The sequence below is a fragment of the Trifolium pratense genome, linkage group LG5 (genome assembly GCF_020283565.1).
Source record: "Trifolium pratense cultivar HEN17-A07 linkage group LG5, ARS_RC_1.1, whole genome shotgun sequence".
Classification (NCBI taxonomy): domain Eukaryota; kingdom Viridiplantae; phylum Streptophyta; class Magnoliopsida; order Fabales; family Fabaceae; genus Trifolium; species Trifolium pratense.
Genome location: NC_060063.1, coordinates 57452429 through 57469006, shown reverse-complemented (window position 1 = coordinate 57469006; position 16578 = coordinate 57452429). Strand labels below are relative to the sequence as shown.

Sequence of the window (16578 nt, the reverse complement as noted above, 5' to 3'; positions counted from 1 at the left end):
TCCAACTCGGTGGGCATGGTGTGTGGGTAGAAAAGATAGATTGAGGTGAATGTTAATTTGGCATACTATTGCGTGGACTATTTGAGAATCTCAAAATGACATATTCTTTTAAAGAAGTGGCCTTTTCCGTCAAGTGTCTGATAGATAGGGTGAAACTTTTTATCTTGGAAGTGATTTTTAGGGAAAAAACCATGACTCCCTTTGTTATTTTTATGAGTGGGGTATCCACCCTACTTTATGCTAGAACCGATAAAATTTGTTGAGTTGTTACGTTGGGTCAGCAAGATCGGAGTCCTCTTTGACTTTGTTCTACTGGTGGTTAATCTTTGTCTCTCCCTTCCTAAGGGGTTTTCTTATCTTCATTATGTCTTTGAGGAACTCTAGTTTTGGTGGTAGTATGCCTTCTTGTTTGTAATTTTATTTTACCTATTTGTTTTTAGTATGCCTTCTAGTACTTCTTTATTTTTCGAAACTTTTTCTTTATTTATATATTATATATTTGTCATTTAAAAAGAAAAATAAAGACTCCCGCTCACTGCCCTAAAAATAAAGACTCCCTCTCACTGCCCTACAAATGTTTGGCTGGAATCAACGCATCAACAGTTTGGTTAGCACAACTAATTAAATTGGCAAAATTATACTACAGGTCCTTTATCTTATTTTTTTGTAATACTTTGGTCCTTTATCTTTTTTTTTTTAACAATTTGGTCCTTTATCTTTTTTTTCGTAACACTTTGATCCGTATCTTATTTATTTATAAAAAACAGAGGACCAAAGTGTTACAAATAAAATAAGATAAAGGACTAAACTGTTACAAAAAAAGGGACTAAAATGTTACAAATAAAAAAAATAAAGGACTAAAGTGTTACAAATAAAAGATAAAGGACCAAAGTGTTAGAAAAAAAATAAAGGACCAAAGTGTTACAAAAAAATAAGATAAAGAATCTGTAGGATAATTTTGCCAATTAAATTCCATAGTATAGTCAGCAGCATCCGGGACTATTCGCATTGGATTATGGAATTTTTCTTTAGATCGTGATGATGCAACTTGTGCGATAAAAAGTAAATATAAGAGATCAAAAGAATATTAAAGAGAAAGTGGAGCACATGCACTAAATTATGTACATCCAAACATTTACCATTTATAGCATAGCATAGCATAAAAAATAAATATAGTTCTCAACTGTAGTGAGTGCATTCCATTCACAAATAAATATACTTCTGCACATTGCCACTTCCATATGCGTTCCAACCAGTAGTGGTAATTTTTCTACGAAAATATATTATTTCATTCAATTAGTCGGTCTTAAGATCGGATACCAACTTTTTTTTTTTTTTTTAAAAAAAATCTATTAAAGATACATATTAAACTTTGTTTGAAGCCTTCTCATTGATCTTTAAGAGAAAAATCTACATATCACTGTTTTACTTATGCGAAATTTTTAGCACGAAATATGTTGGTTCATTTTCTTCGACTACAATAATCAAACTTTTATAATATTTTATGGAAAGCTACTTTATTATTACTAACTTACCAACCAAATAATTTACTATTTTGTGTCAAACAAGAGAGGTTCCGTCAAAATAAATTAAACAAAAGAGGTTATATTTTTTTTGAGGTAAGAATGATTTTATTTCTTAAAAATATATAAAAAAAAGTTGATTTTAATCCCCAAAAATAAAAATTGGATGTTTTCGTCTACAAAAAATTTTCATTTTATTTTTTGTCCCAATGACTGATTTATATTCATATTATAATACTTTTATGCTCAAGATGTGTTCATGTTATATCTATCTATATATTATGTTAAATCTTCATAAACTTTTTTTTAATGGCAAATATATTAATTAAAAAACAAAAATAGTACAAGAGAAGGTTTTGAATAACAAAGAGGTACCAGAAGTACACTCTACCAAACCCCAACAATGTCTAAGGTAAGACAGAAAAATAATCAAGCAAATAAAACTACAAGAAAACACACCAACAAACTAGAACTCCTCAAAATCACCACAACAAGAAGAAGAATACTCATCATGAAGAGAGAGTCGGGACCAACCACATGTAGAACAAAGCAACAAGAGGGCCTCCAATCCCCCTAGCCCATCGAGACCCAACACGACACCCCCAATGAACTTTACCGGTTTCAACATAAAGTAGGATGGATACCTCACTCGTAAAAGGAACAGGGGGAGGTAGAGTTTTTACCTAGAAATCACTTGCAAGATAAAAGGTTTACCCTATCGATCAACACTCGACATAAAATGTCCCTTCCGAAAAGAAGATGTAATTTTAAGATTTCCATATAATCCACACAATAGTTTCTCAAATTAACAACCACTCAAATCTATTTTTTCTACCATGCTCATGCTCAAGAAATACCATACCAAAAATTACCATACCAAACTATCTTTGTAAACTATCTCTATTAATGATGACTCAAAGTATGATTAATTAAATAAAAAATTATTCGACTAAAAAATTATCTATTTTTTTGGTGGAATCATGCACTTTTCATTTAGTGCGTTATATATATATACACGAATTTTATGTGCATTTCTCAACCCTCACACATACAAGATACTAGCACTTAATAATTAACCTGAAAAACAACTAGTCCCTTTGAAAACAGAGCATCCTCAGGTACTGAACATTGTTCATCTACAACTCTTTCATTTTTCATTCTTGCTAGTTAAGTTTTTTTTTTCTTTATGTGCAAAAATTAGTAATTACAAACATCCGTAACAATAATAAAAAACAAAAATATTAAAAAGTCAAATGTATTTGGTCTAAATATTAAACCAGACTTTTAATGGATGTTTATATTTCATTTCAGAAGAGGTATATTTGATGTTTATTTAATTAAAACATGTTTTATATGTAACATGATTGTGTTTTTGTGATAGAAAAGCAGAAATCAAGAATGGAATTCTGGAAGCTTTTTGTTGTTGCATTAATGCCAGTTCTTAAGGTGTTGTTGATTACTGTTCTTGGAACATTTCTAGCACTTGATCGTTTGGATATACTCAGTAGTGAGACTGCAAGAAAAAACTTGAATACCGTAAGTTTCACTCCTTTCTCTCTCTTTTTTTTAGTCAGAAAATAATAATTTCGGCATTTCTACCTGTTGTGCTAGGATTTGTGAACTCCTTTCTCCCTTATTTTATTACTTCCTCCGATACTTTTTATGAGAAATTTTTGACTGTTCAGGTTCATTAAATAATATGTGTCTATGTTTTTTTTATCCTATAGTTTTTATTTATTCAATCCATTAGTCAACACAAAATTATGTGGCCAATAAATTCTTTGACAAAAAGTCAAAACTAAATGATGGTGGAAACTTTAAATATATGACATAGTAATCCTAAAAAATCCATTAGATAATGAAATTCAATGTAAGTTTCATCTTTTTTCTTTTTTTTTTTGTTACATGATATTGGTACGAAATTTTCATCGTTGTTAATAATAAAAAATTTGTATTTATAATATAATAATCTTAAATAATTCATTAGCTAATGAAATTCAATGTTGTTGTTTTGGATCTTAAAAAAAAAATGTTGAAATGTTGAGCATGTAACTTATTTTGTTAAGTAATGGTGTCTCTATGGTGGTACTGCAGAGCTTTTCAATGAAGATATTATCATATTTTGTAAAGGGGACATTAGATATAATTGATAAATTAAAAGAATAAATAGAAAAGAACATCCAGAACAAAAATAAGTCAAAGAGGACAAACAATTTTTATTTTTAATTAAATAAATTAACAAGGTCCAAAAGCCAAAATGACTATAGGAGAGATCATAAAGATTTTTTAAATATAAGTTTCTAATTTATTTAGAATAGAAAAGTTAATGGAAATCATATCACACATGAAACAAAAATTTTTTTTTTTTGGTGAAAGAAGGGAATATTCTTTTAAAGCTACTTAGTTGTAAAAAGCTCCCAAGATATATATTTTTCTTTCAATTTTAACTCTCTCATACCAGATTTGTCAACTCAGAAGGGATTGTAGGTCCAAATACTACCTTCATCCTAAATATAACATCTTTTTAATAAAAACATAAGAATTTTAAAAAAAAAATTACATTAAATTTGTCAATAATATTTGACCATTATTGGGTCAATGTTTGATATATTGTATTTGTTCATGAAATGTCACCTAACTTTGTTGCATTGCATGTGATACAAGTGGAAGTTACATGTACTTAAATTGACAAGTGACAAGTAACACACTTGTTTAGTTGTTTTCTTGCATGTAATTCTTTTTTGTACTTCACCTATAAATAAGGTTCATGTCCATATCGAAAGAGCTCTTTGATTCTCATTCAGTCAGATTCTTCAGCTCAAATTGGTGTATTTGTGTAAAAATATTGAAAAATAAGAAGCAAACATTTTACAGAAATTTTTAAAGTATAGTGTAAGATATTAGATTTTATTAATTAACTCTAGTGTGATATATAAACTTCCTATAATAATTTTAGAGTGAAGTTATGTTAGACTTCTTGTGGATGGGTAAATAAAAAAAATCTTGAAAAATTACATTTGAAAGTAAAAAAATTTAAAGTGAGCATTTTACACATCCTAGTGTGCGAATCCAGAGTGTAAACAATTCTAATTTTTTTAGAAGCATTTTACACGTACATTTGGATTGTCATAAACTAATATAAATAAATCTGTCCGTATTAGTTAATTTGGAGAGAATATATATTTTGGAGGATTTTAAGAATGTGGGAGTATATGATAATTAACTCTTTTTTTTTTTAATATAGATTGTATTTTTTGTCTTCCTTCCCGCTCTTGTTTGTGGCAGCCTAGCTGAAACAGTAACATCAAGGAGCATCATTACATTGTAAGTAATTTTTTTTCTTATATAATACAACAACATTTTCTTTAGAAAAAACTTCATATTATTTGGATTAGAAATTTATATGTGTTTTCATGAATTATGTAGGTGGTTTATGCCATTGAATATTCTTCTCACATTTATAATTGGGGCAGCTCTTGGATGGTTACTTGTTAAATTGATGAGAGTTCCTCATCATCTTCAAGGCCTTGTCTTGGGCTGTTGTGCTGCAGGTAGGTAGAATCACTAACATTTGCAAAACCCTAAATTCACGCAATCTATATATATATCGGTGGTAGACGTGGATGAGTTAAGATTTTAATGCATATTTTGAACTATCTAATCTCAATCAAATAGTTATTGATGCGCTAATTATGTGAATGTGAAATATTGTTGACTACGAACAATATAGTCTTAATTATCTTTATATGGATAAAGAAAAATCACGTTAAAGACAAATTTGATATGATGTATGCAGGAAATCTAGGAAATTTGCCCCTAATTATTGTCCCAGCTGTATGTATACAAAGAGGCAACCCTTTTGGAGACGCGGATAGTTGTCATAGAAAGGGACTTGCTTATGCTTCTCTATCGATGGCGGTATGATACTGACTAGACTTACGCATATTTGAATTAGTGGTAACTATAGTAAGGTTGACAAAATCACATTAATCCACCGCAATTTTAATAGCTTTAATGAAATAATTGTGACACCTTGATTTTGCCAAACTTTTACCACTCATCCAATCAGAAAATTTAAACATTTGGATTTATGTATGAGATTTATTAATTTAGGGTTAACATAAGTATAACAAAGTCAACCTTTGAATAAAAATTTAATCATTACTTGGAGAATAACATTTTTTTTTTTAATCTGTTTTTGTTTTTTGGTTTTTCAGATAGGAACCGTTTATATATGGTCAATTGTGTACAACATTGTACGTATATATTCAAGCAAGATTACCAATGAAGTTAAAGTTGATGATTCCATGATTAGTCCAGATTCTGCATTAGAAAATGATCCAGAAAACATTTCAAAAGATAGGCCACACACAAATCATGTGAAGCAATTTGAAATTGAATTTACAAATTCTATTGAACCAACAAAGGTAGCTTTAAATCATTTTTTTTTGTTTTTGCTAAGTAGTTTAGTGACTAAAATTTCATATTTTTAAAATGAATAAATTGAGTGTCTGAAGTTCGAGTTTTGACTCCTGCATGCATATAAAATGTGATGTCTAGAGTTCATAATCTAATTATATGAAATTCTTATTCATATATAATTGGATTATGAAATTGATTTCTTTATGCTAACCGACACTATTGGTGTTGCTAGATTAAGTCTTTAATTTTCTCTGTTTTTTTTTCTTCTAAGAAAAATATTTAATTACTAAATGATAGTTTCTAGTGAATGTATTATCTATGTGAAACAAGTTTTATCAAATTGGAAGAAGTTTTTAATGCTAATATGGATTCATAAACTATATTCCATTCACTAAGCTAGCATCTATTTTATTTTCTTATATTTTCAAGAGTTGTTTTTATAGGAACCAAAAAATGAAAAGATTATGAAACAACTAAAAGTATTAGCAGAAAAGATGAAATTGAAGGCACTATTTGCACCGGCCACCATTGGAGCGGTATGTCAAATTTCTATTTTTCATATTTTTCATTTAGATGTTTGTATCAAGTGATTAAGGAACTTCGATAAAGGATAAATTGTTCGAGAATCCGAATTCGAATATTAACTCGAACAATTATTGACTAGTGTTTGCTTAGCTATTGACCAAAATTTAGAATGATCACTAGTAAGTTCAATAAAGTCATAGCTCAACTAACAATACCGATATTGTTAAGTTGTACATCATTATTTGGGTTTTGGGTTTGAATCTGAAACTTCACAATTATGTGTGTGAAATTTAGTGGTGGTTGCCAGTTCGGTTAAAACGAAAAAAGTATGAACATTGGTAATATATAATATTAACTAGCTAGTACTTGTTGTGACAATTGTGAGCTGAGTTAAGTCTCACATTCTTTAGAAAAGTGGAGGTTAACACTTTATATATGAGATGACCCATAAACCTAACGTCTTAAAGTTTTGGGTAAAACTGTACCGTCTAATTTACTGTATGGTTGTTCTTAAGCCCAATGTGAATGATCCCCTAGCTGCCCCATCGTGACCCAGAGTTGATGGTTCGACAAAGGTTTCGACCGACTCCTTGTATCAAAAGTCTTTCTAACAAAGGTGATCATCACACAGTTGAACACTTTGTATGGTTGCTCATATGCCCAACGTAAATGATCCACCTAGCTGTCCCATCGCATGACCCTACGGTACTAACTTAACTATATATACTTACTTGACAATTAAGTTGAAAAATAATGAAACCTTGGTTTTTTTTTTTTTTTTTTTTTTTTTTTTTTTTTGATAAGCATAATGAAACCTTGGTAATACTTATTCTTAACATCCGTTACAAAAAAATATTATTCTTAACATTTTTCGTCTCCATTTCTAAACAGATTGTTGGTTTAATAATTGGCGTTGTTCCTATATTTAGAAAAATCTTGATTGTAAACAATGCTCCTCTTGGTGTTATTCAAGACTCTCTAGTCATGGTGGGGTAAGTATCCTAAAATTGGTCAATATCCTCTGCATCCATGTTTGGCATTAAAAATTTACAATATACTTTTATATATTAACATTATTATACTTCTTTGATTTGTAGGGATGCAGGTATTCCTGCAATGACCTTGTTGGTTGGAGCAAATCTTATAAAGGGTAACTAAATAAAAAAATTGTCAATTTTTTAAGGATAAAATGTATCAAAATTTAAATAGTACATTAGTTTATTTGGAAATAAATGTGATGGCAATTTTTTATTTTTTTCAGGTTTAAAAGGATTAGGAAAGCAATTTCCAATTGTTGTTGGTATTATTGTGGTTAGATTTATAGCCTTGCCAGCAATAGGTATAGGAATTGTTAAAGGTGCTATTCATTTTGGGTTGATCCATCCTGATCCATTGTATCAGTTCATTTTACTCCTTCAATTTGCTCTTCCACCTGCAGTAGCCATGAGTAAGTTGTTTAACAAACTTAATAATATTTTTTTTTTTGTTTCAATTCATGTGTTCGGCTGGTCCATACAGAGTTATATTCCGACTTCCATTAAAACTCCAACTAATGGACGTGGGATTCGGCTCCAAATTAGTCGTTCTTACACTGGATACTGAGTTTTTCAAAAAAAAATTGTCTATGCTTAGTTGCATGTTCAATATCTTTAATTTATCCATTTTATGTGTCTATAAAATTTGACACTTTTTTTTAGTTGAAAATGTACTTAATTTATTTATTAATGTTGCAGGTACAATTACTCAATTATTTGGAGCTAGTGAGGGTGAATGCTCAGTTATTATGTTGGCAACTTATTCTTGTGCTGCATTTTCACTTACACTATGGAGCACATTTTTTATGTGGCTTGTACTATAATTATTTTAAACTTAAGATCCATTTTCATGCTCTAGTATTCTATTCGAAGACGTAAATGATATAGAGTATACCTAAATTAATTGATTTTTGGCAAACCTTTGGTAAAGACAAATTAGTGTTATAAGCTCAAGTTATTATGTAGTTTATCTGTCATAGGCTACTTTTTATCAAACATAGTCTGAGTTTGAAATATTTGGTAAAATTTGTAATTGAACAAACTAATAAATATAAAATAACATGAAAATATATTTGTAATTGAACATGCAACAAAATAAAAGAAAAGAACTGCCTCCTCCCTATTTTCAGCTTTTGATTTTTCAACTTTTTCCAAAATAAAGCTCAATCTTCACCAAATTGACACTCCAAGCAAAAGTTTAGCAACTTCATTCCTTTTCTAACTTTGCAAATCCATTTTTTCTACAAAGCATATAATAATGCAAACTCAATTTTATCCATTGGTCATAAGAGTTCATCAACAAAGTCTATATAAATAGAAACCAAAAGATTAGAGGAAAAATAGGAAAAATAACGTAAATTCTAATATGGATCACTTCATTAAGTGGTCCATGGTGGACCAGTCATGAATAACATTATAACGAATACGAATTTTACAAAATCCACCGTTGGATTGAAAGTTTATATCATATAGATCATCCATAGAAAATTTTAGAAAAATTGAAAATTATTTGATATGTTATTGAGACACATCAAGATTAACGGTTTATTAAATAACGTAAATCTTGATAGGTCTCAATAACATATCAAATGATTTTCAAAAAATTTTAAAAAATTTATGGATGATCTATACGATATAAACTTTCAATCCAACAATAAATTTCATATTCGATAGATCGCTTGTCCACGGTGGACCACTTGTGAAGGTGGTCCACCGTAGCATTAGCCGGAAAAATAATTGAGAACTCAGAAAGAACCAAAAAAATCATAGAAGGAGAGAATAAAAATCAGTAACAAAATCATATCAAATTTAGAAAAATTTCATATACTGAACACTTATTTCCAAAGTGTTCCGGTAACCAAAAAATATTTACATACCAGAACAATTTTTTTAAAGTGTTTCGGTAATCAAATTTTTTTTTTTCAAGGTTTTAGTTTATATATGAGGAAAAATTCGTCTATTCAAAATTAATGTTGGGGTCGATGGACAACTATTGAGGTAGAAAAAAAAGTTCCGTTTCCAAAAACCATATTGCAGCCCAAACTCTATTTGTTTATTGGGCTTTCTCAAATGTCACACTATGAAGAATGAAGGTTTCTCTTCCCCCACCCCCCCTCAAGATTCTCTTATCTTCCTGACATTATATTTTGCTGTTAAAAATAATATTTAAATTAGATTATTTTTTTAGGATTACTTTATTTATATATATATATATATATATATATATATATATATATATATATATATATATATATACACGCAAGATAATTACATTTGAATGAAAAAGTTAATAAAATATGTTCCGAACTTTATTTACATGGGCAAAAATGTAATTTCAAGAGGGAGAGAAAGTGAATCTTTTATGAAGAACTAAGATAAATGGGTTTGGTGAGGTTGGACAAATAAGAAATTTGATGGTATACCCCATTTTTAACAAGCATATCTCCACATTTCCCTTTCTATGAGTGAATTCTCATTTAAACTGTAAAGGTACATCAAAATCTCACATGAAAGGATTAAACATACATTTATCCAATCACATGTTACTACTTACTAGATTCCACGATGTTCTATAGTCATTTAATTAAAACATCCAACCCTACAATTAGTTTTGGTCGATAGTTTACTCCCTCCGATCTTATTTTATAAAAAAATCAGAGTCAATAAAAATCATGTATTTAGTCTAAATACATTAGTTTTTATAGATATATTTGTTTCTTATAAAAAAATTCAGAGATAGTATAATATTATTGATCTTAAGATGAACAATCGATAATATTTCAAATTAATTAACATTACACACTTCTATATATGTTGAGTAAAATCATTATACATCTTCTACTTCAGTGCTAATTTAGATAAATTATAGTTTATAGCACAAGCCACATAAAAACTGTACACCAAAGGGTAAGCAAAATTGGAGCTGAAGAATAAGTTGCAAACATGATAAGTGAGCATTCACTTTGACCAACTCCAAGCAATTGAGTCATTGTACCTAACACATTTATAAAGAGTCATTACCTTTCCAACATTCAATGTCAAAATAAGAATTTAGGATAACACAATATCATCTAATAAAAAGAGTTATTGTGGATTTTAGTGGTACTTTGTGTGTGTGTGTGTGTGTGTTTTTTTTGTTTGTTTCTTCAAATGAGTCGGCAAGTCATTTGTTTGTCACTTGTGATTTCGTCCTTATAGTTTGGTATAGTATTTTTAGGTGGTTAGAGTGAGTGTTTGTCTTGCCAAACAAGTTATTTTGTTTGTTTGATCTTTTCTGGGTCTACGAGAGGAGGTGAGAGTTATGTTAAATTTGACTTTGATCTGACATTCAGTTGTGTTAGTTGTGTTGTCCATCTAGAAAGACGGAAACAACTTTATTTTTTCTGGCATGTAGTTGTGTTGATCCATTTAGAAAGACGGAAACAGATCTATTTTCTCTAGGAAGACAATAACGGTTGATCAATTGGTGGACATGATTACGTTCGTGGAAATGGTTTTTTCGTAAGATATATCATCATTTTTTTGAAACAAGTAGTAATAATAATGTTGAAGTATGATAAATAAATAACTTACTAACAGATACAGCAGGAGGAACAGCATAGTGAAGTAGCAAAACAAATTGATATAATGGATCAGAGCTTATGAAGCTGAAATGAACTGCACCTTTCACAATGGCTATACCTATTGCTGGCAATGCAATATACATAACCACAATAATACCAACAACAAGTGGAATCTTCTTTCCTAATCCCTTTAAACCTGAAAATTCATTCATTTTATGCCCTCACATAATTCATTATTAAATGTAATAGCTCAATTTAACTCAAACTCAATAGATGAAAGACAAAGTTGAAAAAAATTCATTTTATTGTGGTAATTGATTAATTACCCTTAAGAAGATTTGCTCCAACTAACAAGATCATTGCTGGAATACATGCATCCCTGAAAACCAAATAAATGGTAAAAGGAAATGGAATATAATCTATTTTAGGCTTAAATACACTGCTGAACTTCTATTTTACCTCAAACAGGATTTTAGTCCCCCATTTCAAAATTCGGATTTTTTATTCTAAAATTTCACATATTATTGTAAAATTTTGGTCTCAACTTAAGTTTTAACTAAAAAGTGATGATTTTTTGCCACAATTTTAAACTTGAATAGAGCTTACAAAAAAAAAATCACTTTTGGAACAAAATTCACCGCTTATAGAGACAAAAATCACTAGAATCAAAATCGCAAAAACGTGTAAAATTAGGAGACCATAAACCCGAATTTTAAAATTGAACGACGACTAAATTCTTGTTGTAGGTAAAATAAGAGACCAAAAAGATATTTAAGCTTATATTAGCTTTTAATAATATAAGGGCTAACTTAAATGCTAAGTACTCTTCTTATAATCCTCTCACAGAAACATTTTTTTTTTTTAGAAGCCATATCTTTTTCACATTCTTTCAAAATTATTGGTGACAATTTTCCTATCTTTGTAGTAGAGAACAATATTAATGTTGTGTTATAATGTACTAAAGTTTTATCCTTAATCCTTATCCTTAATAGTATAATAATCAAATAGATGGTTAAGGATACTCACCCCAACATAACTATAGATGTTTGAACCACATGGAGAGGAGCATTTTCACCAACTAGTAGTTTTCGAAATTGAGGAACTATGCCAATTACTACTCCAAAGATCTACATGAATAAATTCTTCAATTAGATAACCAAAATTTTTAAGCCTGTTTAAAGTATGCATTAGTCTAACACTTACTCAAGCATATCAAACTATATATGAATCACTCACACACGATGCAGAAAATATAAAAGTGATTGAATGTAAATACGTGTCACTTTGTCGATTTTAGGGTGTTATGATTTTGTATACATTAGTTTATAACAAAGGAGACTAATTATATACCATTTCCTTATGAATTATGTATTGATTGAAAATAATCAGAAAAGTAGTAAGAAAAAGAAGAAGAAAAAGAGAAGAATTATATTGTAGTATATGGACATACCGCTCCCCACAATGCAGGTGCAAATAGTGCCTTCAAATTGACCTTGTCACATAATAATATGTTCAATTGTTTTATAATGATTGACTTTTCTTGTACTTGTACCTGTGAAACACTTGACAATATAAAGCATCCAATTAATCTTATTAAATAATTCAATTAAATCATTATTAGTATATGAAGTCGAGTTATTTTGCATTCAACTCATTCATGAAGTAAAAATAAAAAATAAACTCGATCATTCATATTATGATTTCTACCATACAAGAAATATTAGAAAATACAACAACCTTTTTTTCTTGGCCATCAATCACTTTACATTCTATTTCTAGTTGATCAATGCAATCATTGGACAATGATTTTTCTTCGATTGGGGCCAATGCTGTTGTTGAACATTTTGAAAAGTTTTCTAGATTATTAATTTCTTCAAGTTTTGTGGATTCATCAAATTTGACAACATTGGTCTTAGGTGTATATATGCGGAGAATATTGTACACAAGAGACCAGGCATAAATGTGTCCTACCTACAAAACAAAAAGCATATAGTGAAAATTAAATAATTTAGGTTAAATTGCAATTTTATCCCTTTAATTTTCACAAACTTGCAATTTTGATTCCATAATTTTGATAATAGCACTTTTGACCCCTTTGTTTTAGCTCCTTTTGCAAGTTAAAATGTTAGCTCCTCTACTGATTTTGACCTAGTCAACGCGGACAATGACTCACATGTCACGTTCACATGTCATTTGAGTCACTGTCCACATATGTGTTGTCTTGCTAACATGGCATGCATGTGAGTCATTGTCCATGTGTGCGTTGGCTTAGTCAAAATCAGTGGGGACTAACTTTTTACAAAATGGACTAAAGTTAAGGGACCAAACCAAAGGTGCTATTATAAAAGTTAAGAAACTAAAATCGTAAGTTTGTGAAAGTTAAGGTAGAAAAACACAATTTAACAAATAATTTATAAATCTCAATTCCACTATTTCATGCACATGTAAACTTAATTATAAACAATGTGAGTTAGTGTCATACTGCCATTGTTAGAGAAGTAAATGCTAATCCTTTATGGTAGCAAGAATCCACATAACCAAAAGGATGGGTTCTTCCTTTACAAATAGCTGGAACTATAACAAGAGGCAAAGAGCCCAAATTTCCTGCATACATCAATTATCAAATTTATCTATAAGATATATATTGAATACTAATAGATCATTAAAGGAAAAAAAAAAAAGAAAAAAAAAAGTTATGAATGTGTAAATAAACATGCCTGCAGCACATGAGGCCATCACAAGGCCATGGAGATGACGAGGAGCTCTAGTTATTTTAGCTAGAATCCATGCAAGAGCTATCCCAATAATATATCTTAGAAGAATATTTAGTGGCAAGAACCACCTGCACAATTTATTAAGGATAGAGTTAAATAAGTTTTTCATTCCTATAAAATTAATGAATTTTGGTTTTGTACTTATAAAAATAATGTGACCTAGTATTTATATTAATTAATTAAGCATCTATTCTATATTTCAAACTCAATTAAATGGAGAAACTAAATTCCCAAATAAATAATTAAATGGAGAAATGAATGGAAAAGAAAAATTTTAAACAAGAGAACTACTTTTTATCTCCCACTATTTTCTTAAAAATCACACTCCCTCTAGATTTCCTAATTTTGAAGAAAAATAACACCAATTTTTCTCGCATCTGGATGGATCAATCAGGATAGAAACGGTTTTTATAAACCATGGGCGCGGAAAAAAATAGTTCAAATATTGCGGGACACAAAATTGTGGTGCTTTACAAAAACTACCGCAAATCAATTTGCGGAGGTCCAAAACTGCCATAATCGATAAAAAAAAAATGCCACATTTTTTTGTAGTGACTTAAAATAAAATGATGAATTTTTTAGGAGATGAGAGGTCTTTTTGTTTTTATACAAGAGTAGGCCTAATTTTTTTATAACCAAACGACATTTAGATACAAAATGTATGGAATGTATAAACTTACAGCATAACCAAGCTCCTCCAAGTTATAATTTTAGCAAGGCAGCTATAAAGAAGAGCTGGAGTGAAGACAAAGTATACCATCTGTACCATATAATAATCATATAATATGAGAATCATTTGAAGAGAATTATCAATAACACACAATCTTTTTAACATACTCCACAACACATTTTTTACAACTTAATCATTTTTCTAAAATGTTATTCAATTTTTATCAGTTTACAAACTATATGTTGCTTTTCCGAAAAAATAAAGGACTAGCTAATTTTTCGATAAGTAAATTTATTGTTAAGTAATTAGAGTATTGTTTTGGCCAAAGGCCCAATTCGCCCGCTGCCTCGGTTCCTCTTTGTTCCACAATGGTGTGTAACCGCCAAACGACACATAACGCCCCCTAACATGACATTTTCAACATTTTATACCGTCTTCTAAGTAGTGAAGATGTAAAATCTTGAAAATTTCATATATAAGGGGTGTCAGCTAGTCAAGTAGCGAAAGAAATTCTTGAGTCTTCCATCTTTCTCGGTTCCTCTTTGTCCCACAATGGCTCGTAATCGCCAAACGACTCATAACGCCTCCAACGACCATCTAATCTCGACATCGATGGGCGGCACTTTCTGGTCAATATCCGACAACTCCTTTTCAGTGTCTATATAAACAACTCTTCACAACAACATAAAGTACAATATCCTATCCTTCAACCTCTCACTCTTGATTTGATTCTGACTAGCTTGAGCTTTGTAGTCTTTGCAAGTATACCCCCCATCATTTGACGGAAGTTATTCGAGTTCGGCATACCTTCTCGATCACCTCAGATCAAGTTCGGTATACTCCCATCATTTAAAAGTGTTTCAAAAGCATAGTAATATTTATCTAATTTGAGAGTAAATTATAAAACCAAAGTAAGGAATGAAAGAAACACAATAAAAATGTATTGTTCAAAACGAGAATGATTTAAAATTTACAATGGAATATGATAAAAAAAATTTGATGGTTCATAAAAAAAAGTAGATGGTTTAAAAAACAAACCAATTAGACTTACAATATTGAGATGCTTCTTGGTATTTTTTCTGAGTATCCCAATGTTGTCAAGTGCAAGGATAGCCCCAATAACAGCAATGATCAAAGTGTTCATAACTGGAGCTAATGCAACTAAGAAAAGCTTCAAGAAGTTCATATTGTGATTTTTTTTTTTTTGTACCACTCCAAATAAAGTTGTAATATTCCTAATATATGAAACAATTTCAGATAATTATGATTGGTTTTTGTCAACAACCAATTGGATTCATAACAAAATGGCTATAAAGTGAAGAAATTAGCCATTTCAATTTTTATTATAAGTACTTCTCAAATTTAAAAGTACGTTCCACAATCTTGAAGAAAATTAAACAACAAAAAAAATCCTAGTTTTGAGCATACACGCTTACTATTATAACTATTTATCATTTAGAATCATCTAAAGCCAATTTTGTGAAAATAAGAAAATAATATTGTGCTGGCTATTCAATTACATGAACCATACATATACTTCTATAATTAATTAACAGAATAAATGAAAGCATACATATGTATAACCTTATTGGATAAATGATGTCAACCCATCCTTTTCTCTTTTTATTTAAGTTGTTATAGGTAGCAACTTTAGAAGTGTAGTCTAGGACAAAATAATAACTTGTCTAAAGTTTAGATTCAAGCGACACAAAACTATACTCTCTACGATCCTTTTTATAAGAATCAATTTATGTTTAAATTCATTAAATAACTGATGTGTTTGGTCTATAATATGAATTATATAAATTAATTATTCAATAAACATATTTTTTTATCTCTAGTATTCGTTGTACTTTGAACATTTGACATATTTTTTAATGTAATATTAGAGTTTATTTTGCTTCATATGTTTAGGGATTTCAATAGTGTGGAGCGGGAGCACAATTTTTATAAGTCATTGGAAATTTCAATAGGGAATTTCGTTGATATAGAAAATAAAAATTTACCACAATTTTTTTATCATAAAAAAGAGTAAACCATTAAATTGGTTATTATAACTCGTTCTAA

The 16578-nt window shown here is 29.6% G+C and overlaps 2 protein-coding genes across 4 annotated transcripts; one reads left to right on the top strand and one right to left on the bottom strand.

The window, feature by feature from the left end:
* The first annotated feature begins 2545 nt into the window (after positions 1-2545).
* On the top strand, positions 2546-8574 carry LOC123883410 (protein PIN-LIKES 3-like). 3 transcript variants are annotated; one of them, XM_045932199.1, is made up of 11 exons: positions 2546-2641; positions 2913-3059; positions 4768-4847; positions 4950-5074; positions 5320-5441; positions 5741-5950; positions 6389-6481; positions 7362-7462; positions 7568-7620; positions 7732-7917; positions 8204-8574. In XM_045932199.1, exons 2-11 carry the CDS (start codon positions 2922-2924, stop codon positions 8326-8328), a joined length of 1233 nt encoding a protein of 410 aa, XP_045788155.1. In that variant the 5' UTR covers positions 2546-2641; positions 2913-2921; the 3' UTR covers positions 8329-8574. The 3 variants fall into 3 exon arrangements, with proteins under 3 accessions (XP_045788155.1, XP_045788154.1, XP_045788156.1); XM_045932198.1 differs by having other exon boundaries at positions 2905-3059; XM_045932200.1 differs by lacking the exon at positions 2546-2641 and having other exon boundaries at positions 2935-3059; positions 4809-4847.
* A 1649-nt stretch (positions 8575-10223) lies between these two features.
* LOC123883409 (protein PIN-LIKES 3-like) lies at positions 10224-15924 on the bottom strand. Its single transcript, XM_045932197.1, has 10 exons — positions 15563-15924; positions 14522-14601; positions 13785-13909; positions 13550-13671; positions 12805-13038; positions 12518-12619; positions 12094-12194; positions 11394-11446; positions 11078-11263; positions 10224-10499 (listed from the first exon to the last, which is right to left on the bottom strand). Exons 1-10 carry the CDS (start codon positions 15695-15697, stop codon positions 10375-10377), a joined length of 1263 nt encoding a protein of 420 aa, XP_045788153.1. The 5' UTR covers positions 15698-15924; the 3' UTR covers positions 10224-10374.
* Positions 15925-16578: the final 654 nt, after the last annotated feature.

Excerpts from the sequence above, each read along its gene's own strand:
- LOC123883410 (XM_045932199.1), top strand. The coding sequence starts at position 2,922 with ATGGAATTCTGGAAGCTTTTTGTTGTTGCATTAATGCCAGTTCTTAAG. Across the intron at positions 4,848-4,949 it reads TCAAGGAGCATCATTACATT|GTGGTTTATGCCATTGAATA; the intron begins GTAAGTAATTTT and ends TGAATTATGTAG. Across the intron at positions 7,918-8,203 it reads TCCACCTGCAGTAGCCATGA|GTACAATTACTCAATTATTT; the intron begins GTAAGTTGTTTA and ends TTAATGTTGCAG.
- LOC123883409 (XM_045932197.1), bottom strand. The coding sequence starts at position 15,697 with ATGAACTTCTTGAAGCTTTTCTTAGTTGCATTAGCTCCAGTTATGAAC. Across the intron at positions 13,039-13,549 it reads TTACTTCTCTAACAATGGCA|GTAGGACACATTTATGCCTG; the intron begins GTATGACACTAA and ends TTTGTTTTGTAG. Across the intron at positions 11,264-11,393 it reads TGGAGCAAATCTTCTTAAGG|GTTTAAAGGGATTAGGAAAG; the intron begins GTAATTAATCAA and ends ATGAATTTTCAG.